The sequence below is a fragment of the Labrus bergylta genome, chromosome 6, assembly GCF_963930695.1.
Source record: "Labrus bergylta chromosome 6, fLabBer1.1, whole genome shotgun sequence".
NCBI lineage: Eukaryota > Metazoa > Chordata > Actinopteri > Labriformes > Labridae > Labrus > Labrus bergylta.
The window spans coordinates 17,088,389-17,111,553 of record NC_089200.1 but is presented as its reverse complement, the minus strand read 5'-3'; the positions used below and the strand labels follow the sequence as shown (position 1 = coordinate 17,111,553).

General features: G+C 40.6%; 2 protein-coding genes across 2 annotated transcripts in view; both read left to right on the top strand.

The window, feature by feature from the left end:
• insrb (insulin receptor b) overlaps positions 1 to 16,569 on the top strand; it is an 80,063-nt gene extending 63,494 nt beyond the window's left edge. Inside the window, exons 9-23 of the mRNA XM_065955874.1 lie at positions 249 to 499; positions 891 to 1,058; positions 1,161 to 1,359; positions 2,497 to 2,638; positions 2,911 to 3,064; positions 3,326 to 3,474; positions 4,629 to 4,785; positions 5,189 to 5,285; positions 5,474 to 5,541; positions 5,733 to 5,962; positions 6,608 to 6,718; positions 6,807 to 6,969; positions 7,061 to 7,190; positions 7,288 to 7,422; positions 8,434 to 16,569. Of these exons, the coding sequence (XP_065811946.1) occupies positions 249 to 499; positions 891 to 1,058; positions 1,161 to 1,359; positions 2,497 to 2,638; positions 2,911 to 3,064; positions 3,326 to 3,474; positions 4,629 to 4,785; positions 5,189 to 5,285; positions 5,474 to 5,541; positions 5,733 to 5,962; positions 6,608 to 6,718; positions 6,807 to 6,969; positions 7,061 to 7,190; positions 7,288 to 7,422; positions 8,434 to 8,788 (2,509 nt within the window). The 3' untranslated portion in view covers positions 8,789 to 16,569. The remainder of the gene's footprint in view (positions 1 to 248; positions 500 to 890; positions 1,059 to 1,160; positions 1,360 to 2,496; positions 2,639 to 2,910; positions 3,065 to 3,325; positions 3,475 to 4,628; positions 4,786 to 5,188; positions 5,286 to 5,473; positions 5,542 to 5,732; positions 5,963 to 6,607; positions 6,719 to 6,806; positions 6,970 to 7,060; positions 7,191 to 7,287; positions 7,423 to 8,433) is intronic.
• A 2,938-nt stretch (positions 16,570 to 19,507) lies between these two features.
• Positions 19,508 to 23,165, top strand: part of arhgef18b (rho/rac guanine nucleotide exchange factor (GEF) 18b) — a 38,823-nt gene continuing 35,165 nt past the window's right edge. The window contains exon 1 of the mRNA XM_029278275.2: positions 19,508 to 19,620. Within this exon, the coding sequence (XP_029134108.2) occupies positions 19,545 to 19,620 (76 nt within the window). The 5' untranslated portion in view covers positions 19,508 to 19,544. The remainder of the gene's footprint in view (positions 19,621 to 23,165) is intronic.

Genomic DNA, 23,165 nt, shown 5'->3' with positions numbered 1-23,165 from the left:
TAGAATCTGATGTCACCTTTTTTTGAACTTCAACTTTGTTTGTCCCTGAAAGTTTTGCAGCAAGGCATTAAAAAGACATAGAAAAATAAGTCACTTGTTGCTGTTTGCATTGTAATGTTAAGCATTTTGAGTATACCTGTGCATAAGTCCTATCATTATTAAATGACCATTGATGCTGCTCATTGTTCATTTAACAATTGAACCTGATGATTGATTCATTCTAAAATCTTTCCATCCATGTGCTGCAGTCCGTACAGGAATGTGACAGAGTTCGATGGACAGGACGCATGTGGCTCTAACAGCTGGGCGATCGCTGATGTTGACCCTCCACCCCGTAACACGGAAAGCAAAAAGGCAGACGAGCCCGGGCATCTGATCCGCTCTTTGAACCCCTGGACTCAGTACGCCATCATGGTGAAAACCCAGCTGTCTGCGTCTGACGAGCGCCAGGTTCATGGCGCCAAGAGTGAGATCATCTATGTCCGCACCAACGCCACAAGTGAGTTACACCACTTCAGGAAACACACAGATTTTTCTAACATACTTTGTGGGAGTATCTTGTATTTTTCTATTCTTTTAATGTGTGTTCTGTAGAAAATCACTATTATTTCAGTGTTTGTGCAGCATTGACGGTCTTCTGTTCTGTATATACTGGCATTTATTTGATAGGCTGCTACAGTTCCTAGCTGGATAACATAAAATTTAAGTTGGCAAAACTTCAGACTAGTTCAACTGTATTACTACACAACCCTGTTTTCATTCATTCACAAATAGGCCTGATTCATGTTTTCACAACATGGTACATTAGTTAGAATTCCACCTTTGGTCCAGTGTTATAGGACTGATGAAACTCTGACCAATGTCTTGCTTTTTTCCTTTGTCCTTCTCAGAGCCCTCTGTGCCTCTGGATCCCATCTCCTCCTCAAACTCCTCTTCTCAAATCATCCTGAAGTGGAAGCCCCCTACCAGCCCCAATGGCAACATCACCCACTACCGGGTCATCTGCCGTAAGCAGCCTGAGGACAGCGACCTCTACAAGTTCGACTACTGTCTCCAAGGTATTCACAGTCTGCCTCACTTCAGTCTGCCAAACAAAGCAGCTGCTGCTCTCTGCACATTTGATTGTCTGACTTTGCCTCACACCTATTTCTATCGCTCAGGAATGAAGGTGCCGTCGCGCACGCCGACCCACCTGGACAGCGAGGATGAGCAGAAGTGGAACCACACAGATGAGCCCACCTCAGGGGGGGGCTGCTGCGCTTGCCCCAAGACAGACATCCAACTAAAGAAAGAGCAGGAGGAGATAGAGTACCGGAAGACCTTTGAGAACTACCTCCACAATGAAGTCTTTGAGAGCAGGTACACATCCCAGTATCATTTAACTACAATGTTTCTGTGTTCTCAACAGATATGCACTGTTTTGATAGATCACTCACCCCCTTGAACTTCTTAGTGATTCTACAAGTTTTGTTGTAGTCAGACACGAGTGTTAACAGTAGCCAAGCAAACACTGAAAGGAGCTTCTTTATGTTGTGACTGTGTAGCAGTCACCCTCAAGCCCCTCTATCTAACCAGACTAGATCCCTCACCTTTTGTTCTACACAATAAGATGTGCGTCTAAACTCTGTGCCAGCTCTTTCCCGTCCATCCCTGTCTGCCACCACTGTGTGTGGTGTTTATGCAAACCCTTGTTTTTCTACAGGACACGACTGTGGGGGGCTTAAGGTGGGAGGTTCTGATTGTCTAGACCCTGGTGCCTCCTACCCTCTCCCGTACACAACCACACAAACACCCACACTCTCTCCCTCTGGTTCCCTAGGGGAGTGATTACTTTGCCCATTATCATTCATGCCAGTCAGGGGTGCAGTCATGCAGACTGCCATTTGGACACACACAAACACTCAAACTCTCACAAACCCCAGCTGCATTTTGAACCCATGGACCAAGGTCAGCTGCACATACTGAGGTGCACGGAGAACTCCTCGTGCTTTCTTTTTCCATCACGCAAAGGGATTCAGGAAGTGTTGTTATGTTTCTCCTCCTACCTGAACAAGTGCTGGTTCAATGTTTACTCAGTGCTCCACTTCCTGACAGTGAAGAAGAGGCTCAGGGTAAAGGGCACTACTTCTCAAGGACACTTAATGTGATCATTTTGTAAGGAAGGGTTTTCTTATTTATAGGCTTTGATTCTCTCTGTCCTCACACAGAGGTGCACTGCAGATCTTCTTTGTCTTCATTAGTTAAAGTTCATAGCCTTTGTTGTGCGCTCACACTTCTTATCACTGACACTGAAGTGGACTTGCTCATTGGCACCACCCAGTGGTGAGGGCCGGTAGCTCTGCCAGTATGACAGGAGCTGGTATTGTAGACAAATGTCATGCAGATTTGCTTCACTCTGTTAATATTACGTTCAGAGTACCCTCCATATGTCATGTGTCAGTGTGTAGTTCACACTAAATGCCTCTATCTTTAGACTAACTAACGTTGTTTCTACAGACCATCTCGTCGAAGGCGCTCGGTTGGAGTTGCGAACGCCACCCAAAACTCTCTCTTCCTCACCACAATCGCAAGTCTGCCATCATTCGACTCCAGCACAGCCAGCCCTGAAGATGAAGACCAAGAAGATGAGGGATCAAAGGTCTCAAATGTTTACATTTTGATCATCATTTATTTGCAAACATGGATTCTGTTTGTAGAAAAAAATGGTATTCATAGTTTGCTGCCAGTTATTTCAAACTTGGAGCTATGAGAAGAATATGTAAATACTGTTAGTTGTTTACAGGTTGCACAAAGCCTTTTTTGTGTTCAAAAGAACATTTCTCTTATAAATGTATATGATTGGAATGTAACCTTAACTTTTGTCTGGCTCTTGCTGTCCGAGTAATTTGATCTTTTGTCTTCTCTGCTCAGGTGGAGCTGAAAGTGATCTCAAAGGAGACAACGGTCATCTCCAACCTGCACCACTTCACCAGCTATAAGATAGAGATCATGGCGTGCAACCATGCGACGGACTTCAAACGCTGCAGCATGGCTACTTATGTCAGTGCTAGGACTATGCCAGAGGGTAAGAAAAACTACACAGCTTTCATAAACACAGAGTTTATTAGCAGTTAGGAATGCAGCAATCAAATTCAAAGTTATGCAAAACACTCATATGACGGTTTTAATATTCTGTACAGTCATTTTGGCAGCTGAGTTACTATATATGTTGTGACAGAACTATAAGAGCCTTCACATTAAGATATTTAGCTCAAAGTAAGGCTCAAGTAAGTGCTCAAATAATACAGATGTTCTAAGTGGATTTCTTTCTGTCTTGTACCCACAGAGAAAGCAGATGACATCCCAGGCCCTGTGACCCATGAGATAGTGACGGCTGAGCCTCCCTATGTGATGATTAAATGGAACACACCTAATTCACCAAACGGCCTCATCATCATGTACGAGGTGTTCTACAGGAGGGTCGGGGACTCGGAGGTCAGTTTAGAGTCTTTATAAAAAGAGAGGAACAAAGGAAGTATTTATTCCTAATGCTCCCACTGTGTGTGTGTGTGTGTGTGTGTGTGTGTGTGTGTGTGTGTGTGTGTGTGTGTGTGTGTGTGTGTGTGTGTGTGTGTGTGTGTGTGTGTGTGTGTGTGTGTGTGTGTGTGTGTGTGTGTGTTAGTGGGTTTGCATATTATTATTTTCATGCATTTGGTGAGGATCAGTAGCACTGTGTGAATGTAAGTGTGTTGTTGTTGTTGTTGTTTACTTGCTGTAAATGAGAATTCATCTCTCATTGCTATTCATTGCTGCACCGCCTGACCCCAGGAGCCAGTAGCAGCTCTGTTACCATAGTGACAGAGGTAGGAAGGAAGAGCAGAATGCAGTGGCAGAGATGGACGGGCATCTCCAACGACATCTCCAGTGTACTACACTGCACTGAAAACACACCATTCACTCTCATCCTTCAGCGTGAACAAAGTCTACTGGCTTTATTTAAAATGATGTTTACAGTACAACTTGCACCCTGCTTATCCAAAAAACCTAATTTATGTTTTTTGTGGAAACGCAATATAAATCTTTTCTTTCTGATTCAACCTTCCAATACTGGTTAATATTGATTGATTCACATCCTGAGGAAGGTAGAAGTGATACCTCAAATAATGCACTGGTGCAAAAGATTCACAGACTTCAGTGTTGTTTAAATTGTGATCTTTTATTTTTACTGGTGTTACATCCTGTCCCCTAAGGTGTACATTCTGAAACCCATGCAGCATTGTTACACATATTGTGCTTTAAAATAAATCCATTTAGAAGACATACAACTGATTTTTTTTTTATTGTCCTTTCCTTTGTAGTTTACAAACATGTAGTCAGATCTACAACACCAAATAAGAGCTTAAAAATAGTTTTGCTAACTCGGTAGGTGATTTGTCAGGACCATGCCTGGTGATTCTGATGTTTTATGCAAAGCAATGAGTGTTCTCAAAAACATGCTCTGTCCAGAGAGAAATATCTGTGAACTTTGCCCTCAGAGTTTGACGTTTTTGAAGTTGAATCATGTATCAGTGGTAAATCATCACTTCATGTTCTTGATCTTTAATGACCTCTCATGCGGCTTCTTTTTTTTCTTCTTCTTTTTTTCACAGGTTCACATAACTTGTGTGTCCCGGCCGGCCTACCTTAAGTTAGGTGGCACCAAGCTCTCGCTTGTGCAGCCTGGAAACTACAGCGTGAAGGTCCGCGCCACCTCTTTGGCAGGAAACGGCTCCTTTACAGATACCACTTACTTCTTCATGCCTAACCGTAAGACTGGTGGGGGCGGGGCTTTATATCTGACATAGAACTTCACACCCGTCATTCATTATTCATAGTCATCTGGTCATCCATAAAACTGCTCCCCACATTGATTCCATTTCCTCTTTGAATGTTTTAGCAAGGTCCAAACAAGCCAATTAATTAAAAGATCTAAAATGTTATGTTTTCATTGCAACAAACTTTTTATCATTTGTTTTACTTCAATTCAATTGAATATCTTGAAAATAAACAAACATGCACATTTTCTAGAGCTTCATTAAGATTACTTGTCACTTATATATTTAAAAACAAAGTTCTCGAGTTTTTTTTATTGTTTTACACATTTTTTTCTGTCGTCCACACTCTGCGTCTTTCAAATGTACTGACCTGTTACCCCTGCGTTTTATTACAGCTGACCCAGGTTTGATTTGGATAGTCATCGGCCCAGTCATCTGCTTCATCCTGCTGCTGTTCGTGGGAGGAGGAGTCTTTGTGATCTTAAAGAAGAAGTGAGCTTTTTTTTGTTGCTTAAAACATGCATGTCACGATATATGACCCCAGTGAAGGAATGGTGTTTATTCATTATACAAAGCAGTAGTTGGATTGGAAGTAGAGGATGTTTATTTTGAAGACGTTGACCGTGAGGTCTAAACAGACAGGAGAAAGTTCAATAATGTCATTCTTTGGTTGTTTATAGGCAAACAGAGGGCCCAACAGGACCCCTTATCGCCTCCTCAAACCCTGAGTACCTCAGTGCCAATGACGGTAAGAAGAGTATCATGAAAAAAAACACTGCTATGTTTAGGAAAATCAACACATTGTGCTTTTAAAGCATAAGCTTGGAAGATAAAAGGAAGAAAAAAATTAACTGTTTTAAAAAAATTAAAAGACAAAATGCTGCCTCATGAGGATTTGTGAAAATAATCCTAATCATAACATTGACTTTATTTGTGTAGTGTACGTTCCTGATGAGTGGGAGGTCCCCCGAGAGAAGATCCAGGTGCTCAGAGAGCTGGGTCAAGGCACCTTTGGCATGGTGTACGAGGGCATTGCCAAGGACATCATCAAAGGAGACCCTGATACACACGTAGCCGTTAAGACGGTCAATGAATCAGCCAGCCTGCGTGAGAGGATCGAGTTCCTCAACGAAGCCTCTGTGATGAAGGCTTTCAGCTGTCACCATGTGGTACGACAACCTCCAAACAGTTTTTACACCGCTTCATTACTGACTCACAAATACCAGCCTGTGAACGGCAGTGTATCACAGCTTCCCATCATGTAGTCCAACCCAGCATGAACATGTGACTCATACATTCAAAGCTTGTTTAATGTGTTGGGGAAGCCATATTGACACACAGTTTGACTTGGGGGGAAAAAACCTTTTAACTCAATTATATCTTATGAAGCTGAACTGAGCACCGATTGATCTGCCATGTGTCTTTCTGTCATGTTCAGAAATCACATCGTGGGCTCTCTTTATTAGTTTAATAACAAAAAGAGGGAGGATTTTTATAAATATGTAATCTTGGCTGCGTGGTTAACAGTAAGAGTTTTTTTAAAAGATGGGGTAATACCTGACCCATACTGACCTTACCCATACTTTAGCGAAATACTGAAATGATATACATTTTTAAACCTTAGCCAGTATTTATAAGGTATTAACAGTCTGGGGATTGTACTCCTTTTTGTCCCACCTGTACTAATGTGACAATTTCACAGACTTAAATAGATGAATACTCATTTAGAACATGTTTGTCTTCTTTCCTTGTCAGCCAGTGCATGTGTTAATATCATGAGGTGCATCATGTATCCTTGTCTTCTCTTCCTGTAGGTACGTCTGCTAGGTGTGGTTTCCAAAGGTCAGCCCAGCCTGGTGGTGATGGAGCTGATGACCCACGGTGACCTAAAGAGCTACCTGCGTAGTCTAAGGCCTGACTCTGAGGTAAGTCTCTGCATTCTAAAAATCTACCTTAGTGGAGGTCATCATTACCACCAATCTCAATTCTGTTGTGTTTTTTTTTTTTTTACAGAACAACCCGACAGGCCGTCCTCCTCCTACGCTGAAGGACATGATCCAGATGGCAGCAGAGATTGCAGACGGCATGGCGTACCTCAATGCCAAGAAGTTTGTGCACAGAGACCTGGCAGCCAGGAACTGCATGGTGGCAGAAGACTATACCGTCAAGATTGGAGGTACTGTACTGAATGTGGTTTAATGTTTTATTAAGTTAGACTGTTTGCTAACAGTTAAAATTGACTCACTTCTTTTCTCTTTCTCAAAAAGACTTTGGTATGACCCGAGACATTTACGAGACTGACTACTACCGTAAAGGAGGGAAGGGTCTGCTCCCGGTCAGGTGGATGGCTCCAGAGTCTCTGAAGGACGGAGTCTTCACTGCCCACTCTGACTGCTGGCAAGTCTCACCTCAGCAGTTGTTGACTGCTTCCTGCAATGCTGCATTACATTACTGGTGCACTAAATAACGTGTGCTTGTTCTTGTGTGTGTGCAGGTCGTTTGGCGTTGTGCTGTGGGAGATCAGTACGCTAGCAGAGCAGCCTTACCAGGGTTTATCCAACGAACAGGTTCTAAAGTTTGTGATGGATGGAGGATACTTAGACCGGCCAGAGAACTGCCCCGAGAGGATGTGAGTAAATACAGAAACCCAGTTCGGCAGTATTTTACTCAAAGTGCCATGGAGCATCAAGAATCCCCAGAGGATAAATGCTCGAAGTCTGATGGTTCACAAAATCTTGATTGACGTTTAAAATACCACTATAGTATTTAGGAAATCTAAATATCGTTGGATATCCAAATGAAATGTTTCACCATAAAAAACACAAAATAGATTTTCTGTTTGCACCATCATGAGTTCAAATGTGTTTTAACAACATGATAAGCTTATAGTCAGTGCTGCAGTCAAGCATAATTAAATGATGTTTAAGTGATTGGTCACTTTTTTTTACTAATTCATCATCAGAGGCATTTCAATAGATTGTCTTAAAGAACAAACCCTCTTTAACAGCATTTCTTAGTGCAGTCAACTTGTTACGAGCTATATGGCAAATAACACAACCATAATCATGGTGCATTGTTTTGTTTGGCCAATGAATTAAATCAATTTATATCAATAAATATAATAAATAAAGCTAATGCAACAATTTGCTAGCTTTTCATACACAAAACTACAAGCAGAGGTTATTAAGTCACTACATTTAGTCTGCTTAAGAAACAAAGGATTTGCAAACGTCTTGCCCTCAGTAGTCAAGTACTAAATTAACAAGAAGCACAGTATTTTCCCTGATTTTGAAGATACACCTGCCTTTTACTGAGCATTACCCTTTCAAAATAAAAATGTTTAAAAAATAAAAAATAAAAAAAACATTTATTTTATGGGTAATTTTACAAACTAAATTAAATCAATTTCTTAAATAAATAACACAAACAACTGATTGTTTGGGTATTTTTTACTGGGCTTTTTTGCTGCCCTGTATCCTGCCTAGATAAAGTGACACACAGTGTGTCACATGATGACTTGCATTGAAATTCCAGATAAAACCAGGGAGCCAATTGCTATACTGAATAAAAAAAGACAAGTAGATAGGACTCAGGAATTTTCCACATGTTAAGGTTTTGTGTTCTTTCTTCGCTCTGCCAGGCACAGCCTAATGCAGATGTGCTGGCAGTACAACCCCAAGATGCGACCGATGTTCCACGAGATCATCGAGATGCTGCGGGAGGACTTGCACCCGTCTTTCCAGGAGTTGTCCTTCTTCTACAGCGAGGAGAACAAAGTCCCAGAGACAGAGGAGTTTGATCTAGACCTGGACAACATGGAGAGCATCCCTCTGGACCCGTCTTCTTACTCGCAGAGAGAGGAGAGCTTAGGCAGGGACAGCGGGCCCTCGGTGGCCCTAAGGGGGAACTATGAGGAACATGTCCCCTACACACACATGAACGGTGGCAAGAAAAACGGACGAATCTTATCGTTGCCCAGATCCAGCCCTTCCTAACATTTCCTGTTTCCTAGAAGAACTTGTTAAACTTATCCCCTTCCACTTCCCATCCTTCTTTCTCTTCCAGTCCATTTTTTTCTGTATCCTTCATGTTCCTCGCATCATTTTCTAATGATTGATTATTCTTAGAGAACCCGTCAAAAAACAACAACACAGATCTCAGGACTTTTTATTTTCTTTCTCACAGCTGCCGACACACAGGCAAGCAAGGGATGCAAACATGGTGTAACACTTTTTTTTACTTCCTCCACAACACATCGGATTTTCTATTACAATATTACCAATCTATTGTTTTTCACTAATGCCACGTTTCCAGGACTCCTTGTGAGGGAAACATTTAAAGAAAAAGAAAAACTGTGAACACAACAAACCTTAGACAACCAAGATGGCTGCTTATGCTCAACCTCCTCAAGACTTGTCCCCTCTTTTTCTCCCCATCATCAATCTGCATTTCCACATCTCTCTGCTTTGTGTTTGTTTCTCCAAGTGAAATCTTGTTACTCAGATAGTGGCCTTTTTGTACGTGGCCTATAAACAAAGATAAGTGTCTACAGCGCTTATACTAATTTCCTTTTTTGAACAGTGACTTAATCAGTTTGGAACGGTGGGATGACTTGCAAAGACTTGATCCTAGAACAAACATCTATTCCTAGAGGAATGTTTTCTTTTTCTTTTTTCCTTTTTTTTTGTTCTGCAGAATTCCAAACTACACACAGATTCATCGGGTGTTTGGTGAATAGGTTTTAATTTATTTGCTTTTATTGTTGTTTTCTCTTTTCTTCTCTTCTTTCTCAGTTTTATTTCTGTGTCCTCACTATATGGCTGAAGGATATTTAAACAGTTAAGAATTGGACAAAGGAGTTCCTCAGACTGACCAATAGCTGCTGCTTTGATATATTTTAGTGGGTATAGAATATATAAATAAATATAATATATATAGTATATATGGAATATTGGTGTTTTAAGTACCAATATTTGATATATAATATATGACATATTGATGTTTTGTAAATAGTTTGTGCGTGTTGGCCATATTTGTAATATTTTTCATCAGAAGCTTTGCTGGTATTTTTGTTTTGCCAGTTTTTTGTTTTTTTCTTTCTGGTTTTCTAAATTTTCGTAATTTTATAGCCCCAACAATCACACTAATCTACCATCAGTGCTCTCTGTGTCTTAGGCCTCCAAAGCCCTCAGATATTGTCAACTGACTGCATCCTTTTCTATAAACCTCGGCCCCACTGAGAGCTTTCAGCATTTGGAGGCACCTTAACTACAACATCGACAGGAAGTTTAAAAATGGAATAACCAAAAAAAAGCTATATAAAATGGGAAAGAGGTCTTTCTAGGTAGAAGTGCACCTGATGAGTGTTAGTCTGCTGTCGCTCTCTCTCTCTTTCGCTCTCTCTCTCTCTCTCTCTGGTCGGGTCACGCGGGAGGTTTTTATGTGTCTGTTATTGCTGGTTTATTGCGTCTTTCACGTGATTGTTGTGAACTCTCCGAGAGGTTAGAGAGTGTGGAAAGCTTTGTCCTGGCCTGGTGAATGTACTTTTGTGTGTTAGTGTAACAGTTATGGCTTATCAGTTGTGTGTGTGTGTGTGTGGGGGGGGGGGGCTTAATACCTAAGCCCTAAGCAAAGTGCAGGTGCAGTGGACAATTTTCTCTTTATTATAAAAGCCTTCTTCATTTAAATCAGAGAGCAGTAGCGTTCCCTTCCCATCTGACCTGTAATCTACCTTTAAGATGGTTGCTTTTCTTTGATTTGACACATAATGTTCTCCTCTCCCTGTTAGAGCTCTCCTCTGCACCACACACACCTCCTGCACACTCTCCCCTACTCAGCTCTTCCCATTGGCTGCTGAGCTCACTGCTCAAAATCAGGCTGCTGGAAATTTCCACGTTTTGTGGTCGAGGGGTGGAGAGATGTAGAAAGGGCTGGAGAAATATACGGAAAATTCCAACTGTGTTCAGTCCACAGCAGGTAGTGAAGTGAGAGAGAAAGGGGGACATTCTCTCTCTCTGTGTCTCTATCTTTCAGTGTGTCTGAGAGAGAGAGAGGGAGTGTGTGAGCAATTGTTAATCCTATTATTTTCTCTGCCATCACATGCAGTCAGGACACAGTGTGCAGCAGCTATTTCACTCAGGTCTGACATTACAGGGTTATGTTGGAACTCCTTGTTCCTTCATTTCCTCTGTTTTTTCGCCTGACTGCTCGTAAAGCTGATGCCATCAACACACACCATCAGAGTCAGAATAAACCCACAAAAGGCTTTGTTTTTTTCTTCTTCAATCTTTAGTTTGTCCCTCCCTCTGGGAATGAGAAACATTCCTGTTATCTGTACCCTTACTCATTGTCCTCAGTCTTATTTTGACAATGACAAAGGTCCTTCATTCAGAGTCACACAGCAGATATTCTCCTCTCACTGTCTAACCACAGCATTCAATGACGTGGGAAGTGAAATATGGCATATGACATGTAGAGATGAACCTTTTTATTTTATTTTATTTTTTCCATTTCTGGACTCACAGAACCATGAGGTTGCCAATCTATCCGAGCAGCGCTCAGCATGTATAGTTTAGCCAAAATTAGGGCAGCTTTCTGTCAACAAGGAGAATCCACAGAATCAGAGAAAGCAGAGAAGCTGCCTCCATACTATAACAGTGCCTTCTCCAACCCAGAGCCACGTCCAGACTAGCTGCATTGGCTAGTAAAACACACGCACACACACAAACATAGAAAGGCCTCTATGCTCTCTCTGTATTTTTTTCTCAAGGCAAGAGACACAAAATAAAATCCAAGCTGCATCTGCATTTGTGTTTGTAGGGTGTGTCCCTCGCTGTAAGAGAAGTCATCCCTGTTGGCTGTATTGGTTGATTTTCTTCTTTAACTTTTTTTTAAATTTTTTTATCTGGGCTTGTTTGCCAGCGTAAGGTTTGAACGTTTATGTTCTCCCTGTGCTCGTGCAGTGACACTGCAGAGCGGCCAGAGTCTGAGCTGTTGGCACTTAGAGGCGCCTGAGGTTATGATGTAGATTTTAAGCTAATTATTCCAAGGAGTTACAATCTTTGGGCTTTTGTACTTTGTAAATAATCTGTGACATAGTTTGGAAAATAAAAGCAGAAAAAAAGATTTATAGAAAAAAAAAAAAAGAAGAAATGACGATGCCCGTCAGTTTGCATACATGACAGAAAAATGGTGTAACTTAGCTGTGTCAAACTTTCATACGATATACTTAGTCTCGATCTTAAAAGTACACTGTTTTAGTACGCCTTCAATCTTCCAGTCAAACTCACTACATAGTCAACGTAGACTCAGTATTTAGTATGGAAATAGGACACAGCTCTCGTCTCCACCTCGACCTAGGTTGCTTATCTTGTGGTGGTCTTCACACGCATATGCAATTTTTAATTACGATGGTGCCCATATCTTTGAAATACCAGATATTTATTTTATTATGATCATTGTCATTGTGTAAGAAAAACACAGTTAGCTTTTTAGTCACGCATTTTTAAGGTGTTTTGAGAGTGAAGCGATGTAAACGTTTGTTATTGTACAGGTGTAGTAGCTGGTGGGTGAGCAGCAGGAGTGCTAGTTAGTCCATTTCTTAGTTTTGAAATGTTGTTGTCTTTGTGTTTGGCCAGAGTCTACCTCAGTGCATATGGAGGAATCAGTCTAAAGAGCCTAAATATTCCCCCAGTCAGTCACTTAATATATCCCTTCATGACAAATATCACCTTATCAAACATTACCAACACTGCTGATCAATTCCTTTCACCTGTGGTATCATCTAAACCCCTCCTTCCTCCTTGTTTCAGTCGTTTTTTCTTCATCTTTTGCCCCAGAGGGAAGCTTTCTATGACCCCTGGAAGAAGTGGAAATTATTTGGAGCAAGACTCCTAAAATTTGGTTTGCTTCTGTTTGAAATGGCTTGATTTTTAAAGCTCATTTCCTGTCAGATGTGACCGATTTCTGAAACAACTTTCAGGATACACAATCAGTATCCCTCTCGTTATCTGGTTTGTTGGTTGTTGGTTGGTCGGATGTTTTTACTGCTGACAAATAGCCCTCTAACAGGGATACCTTAAACCTTATCATTTTTAGCCCTGGCCCTTATAATATTATGAATAATACATTAGTAGAGAAATTGGGCAGTAAATTGACTTCCTCTACAAAGTTTATTTGTATTGTTTATAAAATGACTCACAAGAGGCTTCCCCCCTGGGCACTGGAAGAAGCAGAGTAGCTTGAGGCTTTGTATTCCCCTTCTCCAAATACACGATTGTGCTTTAAGTGTAGCGGTTCAACTGTATTTCTGGCATGAGTATCCTTACTCTCACTGCATATCTGTGATCACTGAGTTTTTTTTATATCACATCAAAACTGAACCTGTTGTCTTGCAGAAAGCCTCGACTCCTCTTCTAAACAGTTAGGGTTCAATTCCCACGTCTCCTCCAGTCCTTGTTGGTTTTGTTTGTTTAGTCTGTTTCTCTGTTCTGATTTTTGTTTTGTATATATATTTCTTCTACTGTGAATATCAAGAGATGACCTTTATTTTCTGTCAATGCCATGGGTTGGTTCTGTTTTGGCTGATCAGACTTCCCCACCCTCTCACTGTCCCTCTCTCCCCTGGAGAGGGAGAGGGAAAAGAAAAAGCTGAACTGGGACAATCCTGTGTGCCATATTAACTTTTAACAGACATGAAATCTAAATTGTAACTTCTTGTCTCATGGGGGCAGCCTGAGTCTTTTTTTTTTGGAGGATGAGGAGGAAGAAGATATCTACTTACCTTTGACCTTCTCTGACTGAAACGGAAATTCTCCAGCATCCTTGCAAGAGCAAAACAAAGATCCCTATTTCCAAAAATATCTAAAATCTTTTTGCCCCAATGAGATCATTTCCTTTCCCTGACTCTGATTTGATTGTGGTCTGGACTGCTCTCTAGAGGTTGGATGGGAGCATAGCAGGTTCAGGGGTGGCAAAGCAAACAGGGCCTCCCATGACCCATAGTGCCTTGCTCAGACTTAACAGCCCCCCTGACTCCCCTCCCGCCCAGAGCAGAACAGCCGCTGACTGGCATGTCTCCACCAATCGTTGAAGAGGATTTTCCTCCTCCTGACATGAAAAGGAAAAAAACAAAAATATTTTAAGTATTCTGCAGGTAAAATTATCAACCTGCTCGGTGGGAAAATACTGTAAATTGGGTGATAGGACCGATGTTTTCTCCAATAGAGAAGTGTTGAACTTGTGTCTCTTCTTTGGTAAGCTCTAGCTTGCTTTGTGCATGGAAATGAATGATCTTTACCAGCAGGTAGCTTGATTATTTCATGCTTACTGATTTTGCTTCTCATCAGTCTTTGTTGACAGCAGCGATGCCCCAAAGCACATGCACAAACTCCATGATTAGAATACTTGCATTAAAATTGGATCTTTCTATTTGAAATGCTTTCAGTTTTTCTGCGATTAGATTCATAAGCTCTTCACTGAAAAAAAAAAAAGTAAAGAGACCCCCTTTTGCCCCCTGGAAAACAAAAGCACTTGACTTTAGGGAAGTTTGGGCTCATTTTGTTCACCTCTGATGACCTAATAAGTGGTTGGACAGAGCATGCTTGTAGGGAAAGCGCAGGGTGCGGACAAAGCATTGTATGTATTATTGTTTTGTTTTAAAGAAAAGAAAAAAGTATTACATTTTAGAGATGTTGATTTCTATTTTTTTTTTTTTGCCAAAGTATGGAGGGCAAATCCAATTACTTTATCTGACTGTACTTTTATTACTCTTGTACGTTATGAATTTAACATTGTTATCGATGTGTATATAACTTTTTTTTTTTTTAATTTTAAAGATGGATGTTTTTGTTTCGTTTTGTCGTTGTTCTCGTATCACAACCCACTACACAGAGAAGCAGTGGAGTCTGCCCGTGTCTTTAACAGGAGCTGCACAGCTGCATTCTGAGGGCTTACTTCTGTTGAAAGAAGGCGTTAACAGTATGTGGCCCTGAATCACTCAAAATCAACCCCAGCTCTGATGCATGTTCCAAATGTTGGTCGTTCAGCAGGAAGTTGTGCATTTACCCCAACCGCCCCGCTACAGCAGCATGTCACCCGAAAAGCCTTTTATCATGTCACAGATATGTCACCCATCACAGATGTTGTTATATGAAATTGTTTCTGACAAAAGATGTGTTTTTGTTTGCAAATGTGTTTTTATTTTGTATGTGAAAACTGGAAAGACCACTGCACATCCTTTTTGAAGAAGAGGAAACATTAGTGATAAAACCCTTAATAAGCTAAAAAAAAAAAAAAAAAAAGAATATTTCAATGATGATCAACAACCGTATGTCTTTAGGTTTAGGCTGTAAAGTTGGAGATGTTTCAGGATGAGGGTGAGACATTTTGGAAAATATGCTTACCGGTATTTGTTTTCTTGCTCAGAGGTAAAAAAAAAAAATTTTTAAAAAAGAGGACATTGAAAATAAGTGGCAGCCTCTCATTAGCTTTAGCTTTGAATAAAAAGACAGAAACTGAGAGTGTGGCTCTGACAAAAAGTTCTAAAATCTCTCTACCAGATTCCGTAGTGTTATGGTGACTGGAAAGTTAACATGTGAAAACTCCTAAATGTAAGAAAAAAACGTTTTGAAATTGCCAGACAATTGGTCAAATAATGTCATTGTAGTTGTGTGTTTAATCTAAAGGGCCTAAACAATAATAAGGTGAAACAAGTGTATAAGTTAGTCCAGAAATGTTTCCAGGAAATCGTTAATACTTTTGGAAAGAGACAGGCTAGCAGTTTCCCCTTATGCTAAGCTAAGAGTCAGCTAGTTGAGACATTAATGTGACTGACATACGAGCAATCCAACTTAATTCCGAAACTGTTCCTTCTAAAGGCTCAGCGTAAAGGTGATCCACCTTCAGGTTAAGATTGAAGTGAGTGCTGTCTGTCAGAAGTGTAATGATGACCTGTTGGATTTTGTCTTATCAATTAGGGAGAGATCAACCGTTGACAGACAGTCTGAGGAAAAGCAGCCTCTTCTTCAGTTTTAGGAGTCATCTGTCAGTCCAGTGGTCTGCTCCAGTTTACACACAGATACCTTCTATTTATCTCTGTCCTGTTCCCTGTGCTGTGTGTTGTTGAATTCTATGGAGTCCTGTCTGTGTTGTCCTTGGTTGAAGTCTTTATCACAGCTTTCTTGTCTCTGATTGCTGCTCCTCCTCCTCCTCCTCCTCCTCCTCCTCCTCCTCCTCCTCCTTTCTGTGTCCTCTTTCTCTCCTCAGTGCACATAGGTGGTCCCCAGAATGCTGTGTGTAGTCTTGCAGGATACCTCTTTATAAATGTCATTTATTGCCGATGAATATGCTGATGTATTAATTTTTTTTGGAATATGTTATGTATACATTATGTTGAGACATCGATGCGTATGCAGACAGCAGGTGTATATGTGTGTATGTACAGTCCAAAACCCGCAACCCGCAGAGATCGCTTCATCCCTCACACTGGATCCAAATGTGCCATTATCTTTATGTATATCAACATATTGAACACACATACACACACACACACACACACACAGAGAGACAGAAATACATGCATATTGTACAGGATCAAAAATGTGCCATGACTAAATGAACGCTTGACAATTTATTTTTTCTATGTTTTCAAAGGAGAGCCAAGTAGTGACATGTACAGAAAATGTTGCAATGATATGAAAATAAAATCTTGCTGTGTGTAAATTATTCAACAATTAACTGTTTATATTAAAATTATGAATAAAATTATTGGAGAATATGTGTCTTCTCGCGCTTCTTACCTGTGGATTGAATTATATAGACAGAAAAGTCTTTATTCTCTTTCAAACAAGCGAGCTACTCTTCTAGAGCCCTTTCTGCTTACCTCTGAAATGTTAATATCACATGACCTGGGTGCTCAAGAGCAGTCTTGTCAGGGGGTGCTGGTGGTGCAGTGGTTAGTGCGTGCGCCCCATGCACGGAGGTCCTCAGGTTTGAATCCGACCTGTTGCTCCCCACTCTCTCCCTCCCTTATTCCTGGCTCCATCCAAAGTCATATCTCTCCAATGAAGACACAAAAAGCTGCCCCCCCCCCTGCCAGCAGTTTAAGACCATTGTGGTCTTTCTCATTTCCAATGTCGTCGAGATTACGAGCAAAAAAGACAACAAACATTATAATCAATTCCAAAGAAAAATTGAAACAAAGTGGCTAGAAATCAAAATCCTAAACTCTGGAAGAGAGTGAAGAACTCTAATCTTGAGAGTTTGCTGTTGGGCGTTCAATGATTATGTGGCATCAGAAGAAAATGCATGTCTGTTCCATTGAGTTCATGACAATTAAACACACACCACATAAAGATGCATTTAAAAAAAAAAAGCAAGAAAATCAACACACAAAACTCAAACGTGATTATTTGAGTCAAAATCTACTTCATGTTCATGAAAATACACCTCAAGGAAAAAGTGAAGTTCACAACAAATGTTATGACACCTACTCACAATAATAAGTTCCCTCATTTCTACAACACATTGTTAAAGGGTCCCTTTTTCTTTCATGGTACACATTAGCTGCTTGTAAATGACATGTCATATGGAAACATCAGGCCTGACACCTTATTCATGTGATCTTTAGAGTTCACACAAACGGACCTCAGAATAAGAGCAGACAGGGCAGTGACACAGTCAACATGAAGTCAAGATGTGAGACTGCTGCAGTTAAGACTCTGACAAAAACCACAGACAGACACATCACCTCCTGTTTCTCTAGAACATGACGTCTTACAGTGAAGCTGAATGGATTTATGAGATAAGAATATAATGCAATGACTGGTGTTTGTGCTCTCATTTTATTTTATTGCAACATGTATCCCCCTTGTCTCTTGCACGCTCACATGCGTGCACACACACACAACACCTTGTACCTCGTAGTTATTTTCACCCAAAAAACTAAAACACACACTCAAATTTAAACATTCTTGCACATTATATAAAGAAATACACACATTAATGTAAGTTTAATTAATGTATCCATGATGTGTTGACCTGTTAACTGGTAACACAATGACATGTTTTCCACTTTGTGGCATTGGTGCTAAGGTGCTGCTTTATTCAGAGTGTGAAGCAGCCACCATACTTTCCATAGCAGCATGTTTTTGTGGGCCGCTCAGCTGCACGTCTTTCTCAGCTGTTTAGAAAGAGAAAAGAGGAAGCTGGTTCTCTGTTGTCAGAGTGAGGTAGGCACAGGCGTTCACACAGCTAAACACAGTCAGCCCTGAATGACTTTAAAACAGCTCTTCTCCACTGTTCCTGGATTTACAAGCTGCCATCTCTTTCCTATCTATCATTCTATGTAAGTATAGTTTATTTTGCTTGTCTTGGTTCTGAGTTAGTGGTCGTCATGCTTCATCGTTGTTTGAAATGTGAGATATACTCTGCCTTTCATAGATTACTTCTTGCATTATTCGTGCCAGTGCACTGCCTCCTCTGTCTGTGGGAAAGTCAGGAGACTTTTCCCCTCGATGTGCAGTGAGCTGAACTTGATGGTCATCCATAGTTACACTTGTGCAAATTAAGAAGCAAAAATGGTTGCAACCACTGTCAGGCTCTGTGTCTACAAGCTGAAGCAGCTAGGGGAAATGTTCCCTCCTCTGAAGTGATCATTCATCTGCACAGTTTGTTTTTGCATTTTTAAAAGACTTCGCTTGTGTTCCTTCTTCACAAAGGATGTGGTAGTTTGTGCCCCTGTGACTCAAAATAAGAAAAAAAAAACGGAATACATCCTTACCCTATGCTTTCATTGCGTATACTTCCTTCTCTTTTATGTCTCTGCTTTGTTTCCTCAAAACAATAGTACATTTAAAACTGGTCTGGAAAAGTTACACCCTAGTTTTTTTTTAGGCCTTTAACTTATTTTCTGTGTGTTGATTGAGAAATTAGACATTTAAAGCACACAATGCCTTCCTTTACTGCTTCTCTGTTTACTGCTGCGTCTAAAAACATCCATGGCTGATCTTCCTCCTGCTCTGTTGACGTGCATTTAGCAGTGTTGGAAATGTTGCAACAGTACAAAAAAAAATAGACTCTCTAAAACAGATAACATTTCTGCATATTAAAGTCCTAAAACTACCTCAAATATGCAAATTACATGGCTGCTGCAACTGATCAATTGGTAAATGAGCCTACTGTTGAAGGTGATCCAGGTGCAGCTACAACTAGTGCTTATACAGACAGGTTATTAGCTCATTGGTTACCGGGACCCTCCAAATATAATGTTTAGGGAGTGGTGAGAAGATTTATGAAAAGTGAAAGAAATCTGCTTCACATATTTACGTCATTTTTTCCCTCCTTCTCTTGTACCCCGTTTACGTATAGTTCATTCAAATAAAACTTTCAGAGGGGCTAAGAGGGGGATGTCTCGGATGGAACTGCTTACAACTCGCAGACATCTGAGAAGGAGCCCAAAATGCTTTTTCCGTGGAGTACGTCATCCATCACTCCTCCTTTTTGCTCCCTGTCAACTTTTCTCCCCCTTTTTTGCTTTCTTGCTCTTTTTGTCTCTCCTCCGGGGGGTGATTTCTAAATCGCCAGCCTCCTCTTTCTTGCCTTACTCTTTCTCGCCTCCCCCCCGCTGTCCCTCCTCTCCCCCGTCCTGCCCTCTCTCTTTGCTCCCCCCCCCCCTTCCTCCTCTCGCTGGGTGCCAGAGCTCCAGTGTGAGCAAGCTCCAGTCTCAGCTGGCCTTCCTGCTGTTCTGCTGCCATGGCTGAATCTCCTCTTAACCACTCCTGGCCATCATTCTCCAAACTCTGGATGAAGAGATGGTCGTTTAAAAGAGGTACGACATTTTTCGACAAGAGGTTTTCGACATTTTGGTTATACTACAGGTGGTTTGGGTCTGCTTGATGGCACAGAGGAAAGACTAAGTTGGGTATAAAGAGAGCAGCAGCTGTAGAAAAGGTCATGAACTTGATGTGGTCCGATGTATGTGTTTTGGGTGTTGTTAATTTCGACCTGATTTGGGTTTGTGGTGATTGGAAGTTGCAGTATATCAGATCAGGGCAAAACTCAGTGAGTCACTATAACTCTGATTGTATAAGATGAGAGAATGCACAGATGTCAGGTTACATTTCTATTTAAAAGAACCCTTCCAGTGTTAATTGAAAACATTGTATATGGTGTGATAATACTGACTTAAATTGTGTAACTCTAATCTGTCTTTAAAAGCCGAAATATATTGTTTCCTTAATATGTTCAGTGCAGTGTTGGAAAGACAAGTAAATCCGTTAAGAAAATCCCAGTTCAGTTAAAAAAAAACTGGGAGTTTTATCATAATTTTAGATTTTTTTTTGCATTATAATGTTCAGAACTTGAATTACTCTGGCTCTCTTACTTCATGCTGTTTCTTACAGAGGATTATTTTTTCAAATTCTGACTCAAAGAAACTGAGGGGGAGGCTAACGTTTTGCTTCAGCAGTGGTTTCTGTGTAGCAGCATCCTTTGAAAGAGATGAATCTGTGATCAAAGAGGATCTGAGATGACAGTTTTTTTGTTGTATGCTTTCGACCTCTGATCTAACGGTCTCTGTATTCTCTCTTTTCACCTGTGTATAACATCCACCTTACACAGACACACAAACACAGGCTCACTCTACCAGTCAGGGAACAAATCAGATACTGAATGGTCATTGTGACCATCACCTAAACATTTTTATCCCTTGGGCATAGAAGTCAAACTTTACTTGAGATATTTGAAAATGTGTGATTTTTATCCTGTCATCTGTCATCATGATTTATATTGGCTCAGTGTGCACGTGTGTTTAAAGGTTTTTTTTTTATAGTAGCTTCTCCAAGCTTTAGACAACCTTTTCTAAATCTGCATGCATTGTGTCAACTCATCATGCATATTGTAAATAATCAACTGACCATATCTTGTGATGCCCGTGTTCCTCTTGTGATTGCCATGTTGCTGAGCAGATGTGTGCGCAGTACGGTGAGCTTTGTGGTGAGCACGTGTTCTCATTTCCTGTTCATGTGTCTGTGAAGAAGTCAATTAAAACACTAACTATACATTGGCACAAGCAATTGTCTTTTACACTCTACAAAATCACTGTTACATATTTAAGTTATGATTGTACATAAGATTTCCTCTTGAACATTTACATCGAATGAAAATTGTGTTTGCTTTGTTGCAATTGTTCTTCTCGATTTGTTTAACACAAAGTTTTAAGAAATAAATCAGAAACTCTTGAACACTGGGGTATTTATAAACGATGACTACTTTTTCAACCTTGAAAATCCTCCTGAGCTCAGTATCATTCAGTACAACATTTTATTTGGCAGAGCTTTTGTTTAAGCTGTTGTGAGGAGATTTTAACTGGTCATGAAACATGCTGAAATGAATAGTGATACCTCTTTTAAGACCTACAAAAGTCAACATACCCATCAGTGACATGATATTGCATATAATAGTTTTTAACGATTTCAAAGCAAAGATTCTCAATGAATGCTGAAGTTACCTATTAAAAAAAAGTAGGATGAGATTTTCCATCAGAAAACATTACTTCATAATCAGAAAAGACCAAAATCAACACGAACGTAAAGTCCCTCACAGGAGCTTTTAGCCGTTTTTATAAAGACCAAAATCCTAAGTGTTGCTTAGAGGACTTAACAAATATGAGACAACTGACACCCTCTACACCCAGATCCTTTATTTGGAAAGGAAAAAGTTTCCAAACACCAAAAGACAGGGGGAAAAAATGGTAAAACCTCAGAAAGAGCAGCAAAAGAGGGATCCCTTCCTCTGCCGCACAGACAGAAGTTACACTTATGGACCTTAAGATAAAAGCTACCATTTTCAAACTCATAAAGAGCTGTATACAGTGCATAAATTATTATACTGAGTGGACATAAGGAGTAATCATTTTAAAAGATTTAGGTGAGGTGTTAAGTGTATTTTGGTGATTTATTGGTTGACTATTGTCATTAGTTCTAGTAGCAGACCTCCCTTTGTTATGTGGAGCCAAGCTGTGTGGAAAATAGCTGGCACTGACAGTGCCAAACCATTATGGAGACACACACACACACACACCTGAGCAAGCTTACACACACACACTCACACACACACAGATGTTTCATCCTTGTGTGATGCATTAGCAGAAATGAAAGGCCAACCATAAAAGGCTACAGCGGCACTACAAGAAAGCATCAAGCAGCCCCTGCAGTGTCTTTACCGACAACTAAGTTTACACTTAACATGAGCGGTATTTGGATGCAAACAAATTCTCCCTCCAGCAGGGACACTGTCGTTCTGATGATTTATTAATATAGAAAATAGATCTACAGTATGTCTGTCTTTGTGTTTATGTAAGAGCACCTCTGGCTGCACTGAAGAAGAGGGTGCTGCTGCTTTATATCGAGATACAGTGCAGGTCTCAGAGTGTGGTCTGCCTGCATATTATCTCAACATACATCAATACCTGAAGTCTATAGAACATTTTAGGGCCTACATCACAATGACATCACGGTATTAGCTGGAGCCAAAACCAAGCTAAAGTACATTTCGAGGAAACACGAATTGCCACCAAAGAGTAGCAGATGACAAAGGAGTATTAAAATGTCATCTGTAAGTTGCCAGAGTAGAAGTAGTAATAACAGTAATGTCTTGCAACTTAAATTCTACCATATATCAGCCAGCACTGCCTGTCAACAACATGTAACATGTTGCTAACCTTATAAAGCTAACCAAATAAGTGTGGCTTGCTTATTTATTTATGTTTAGAACTTTTACCCTCTCAAGGAAACAGAATCAAAAAATTACTTTTCAAGGAGAATGAAGTCAGCCCTTGTGGAGCCAGGCAGGCTTAGACTGAGGCTTGGATTCACAGGAGACGTCCCTTATGAAATTAGTCTTATGTAACCTGTCATAGCAATGACTTTCCCTCCTCAGATGGGCATGATGTGGCTCAAACCTATACTCGGCAGCCTTCACAGACAGTTTAGCTGTGAGACACTAATATAATTGGGTTTTCATCAACAGGACATTGACAAACTTTTGATCACACATGCATGTAACCAAACACTGTATTTGTCTTCATGTCCATTTCTGTCATATAGGATGTTCTTACTGTACTTGGATTTATTCAGCACAGGCAAGTCCTCAGGCCATTGGAGGCTCAGTGAAGCTCTAGCTCTCATGTAGAATAAAGCTGGCTCACTTGGCAGTTTGCAGTGATGACAGTGGTTTATGGCATCAAGTGAATACAGGAATCTGTTTAGGCAGTGGAAATTGGAAGGAGCTTTCATTTGAGGCTTGCAGGGGCTGTAATTGAGCTTTTCTCCCACCAAACCCAGAATCACTCAAAATGATTACTCAGGTGTTGTG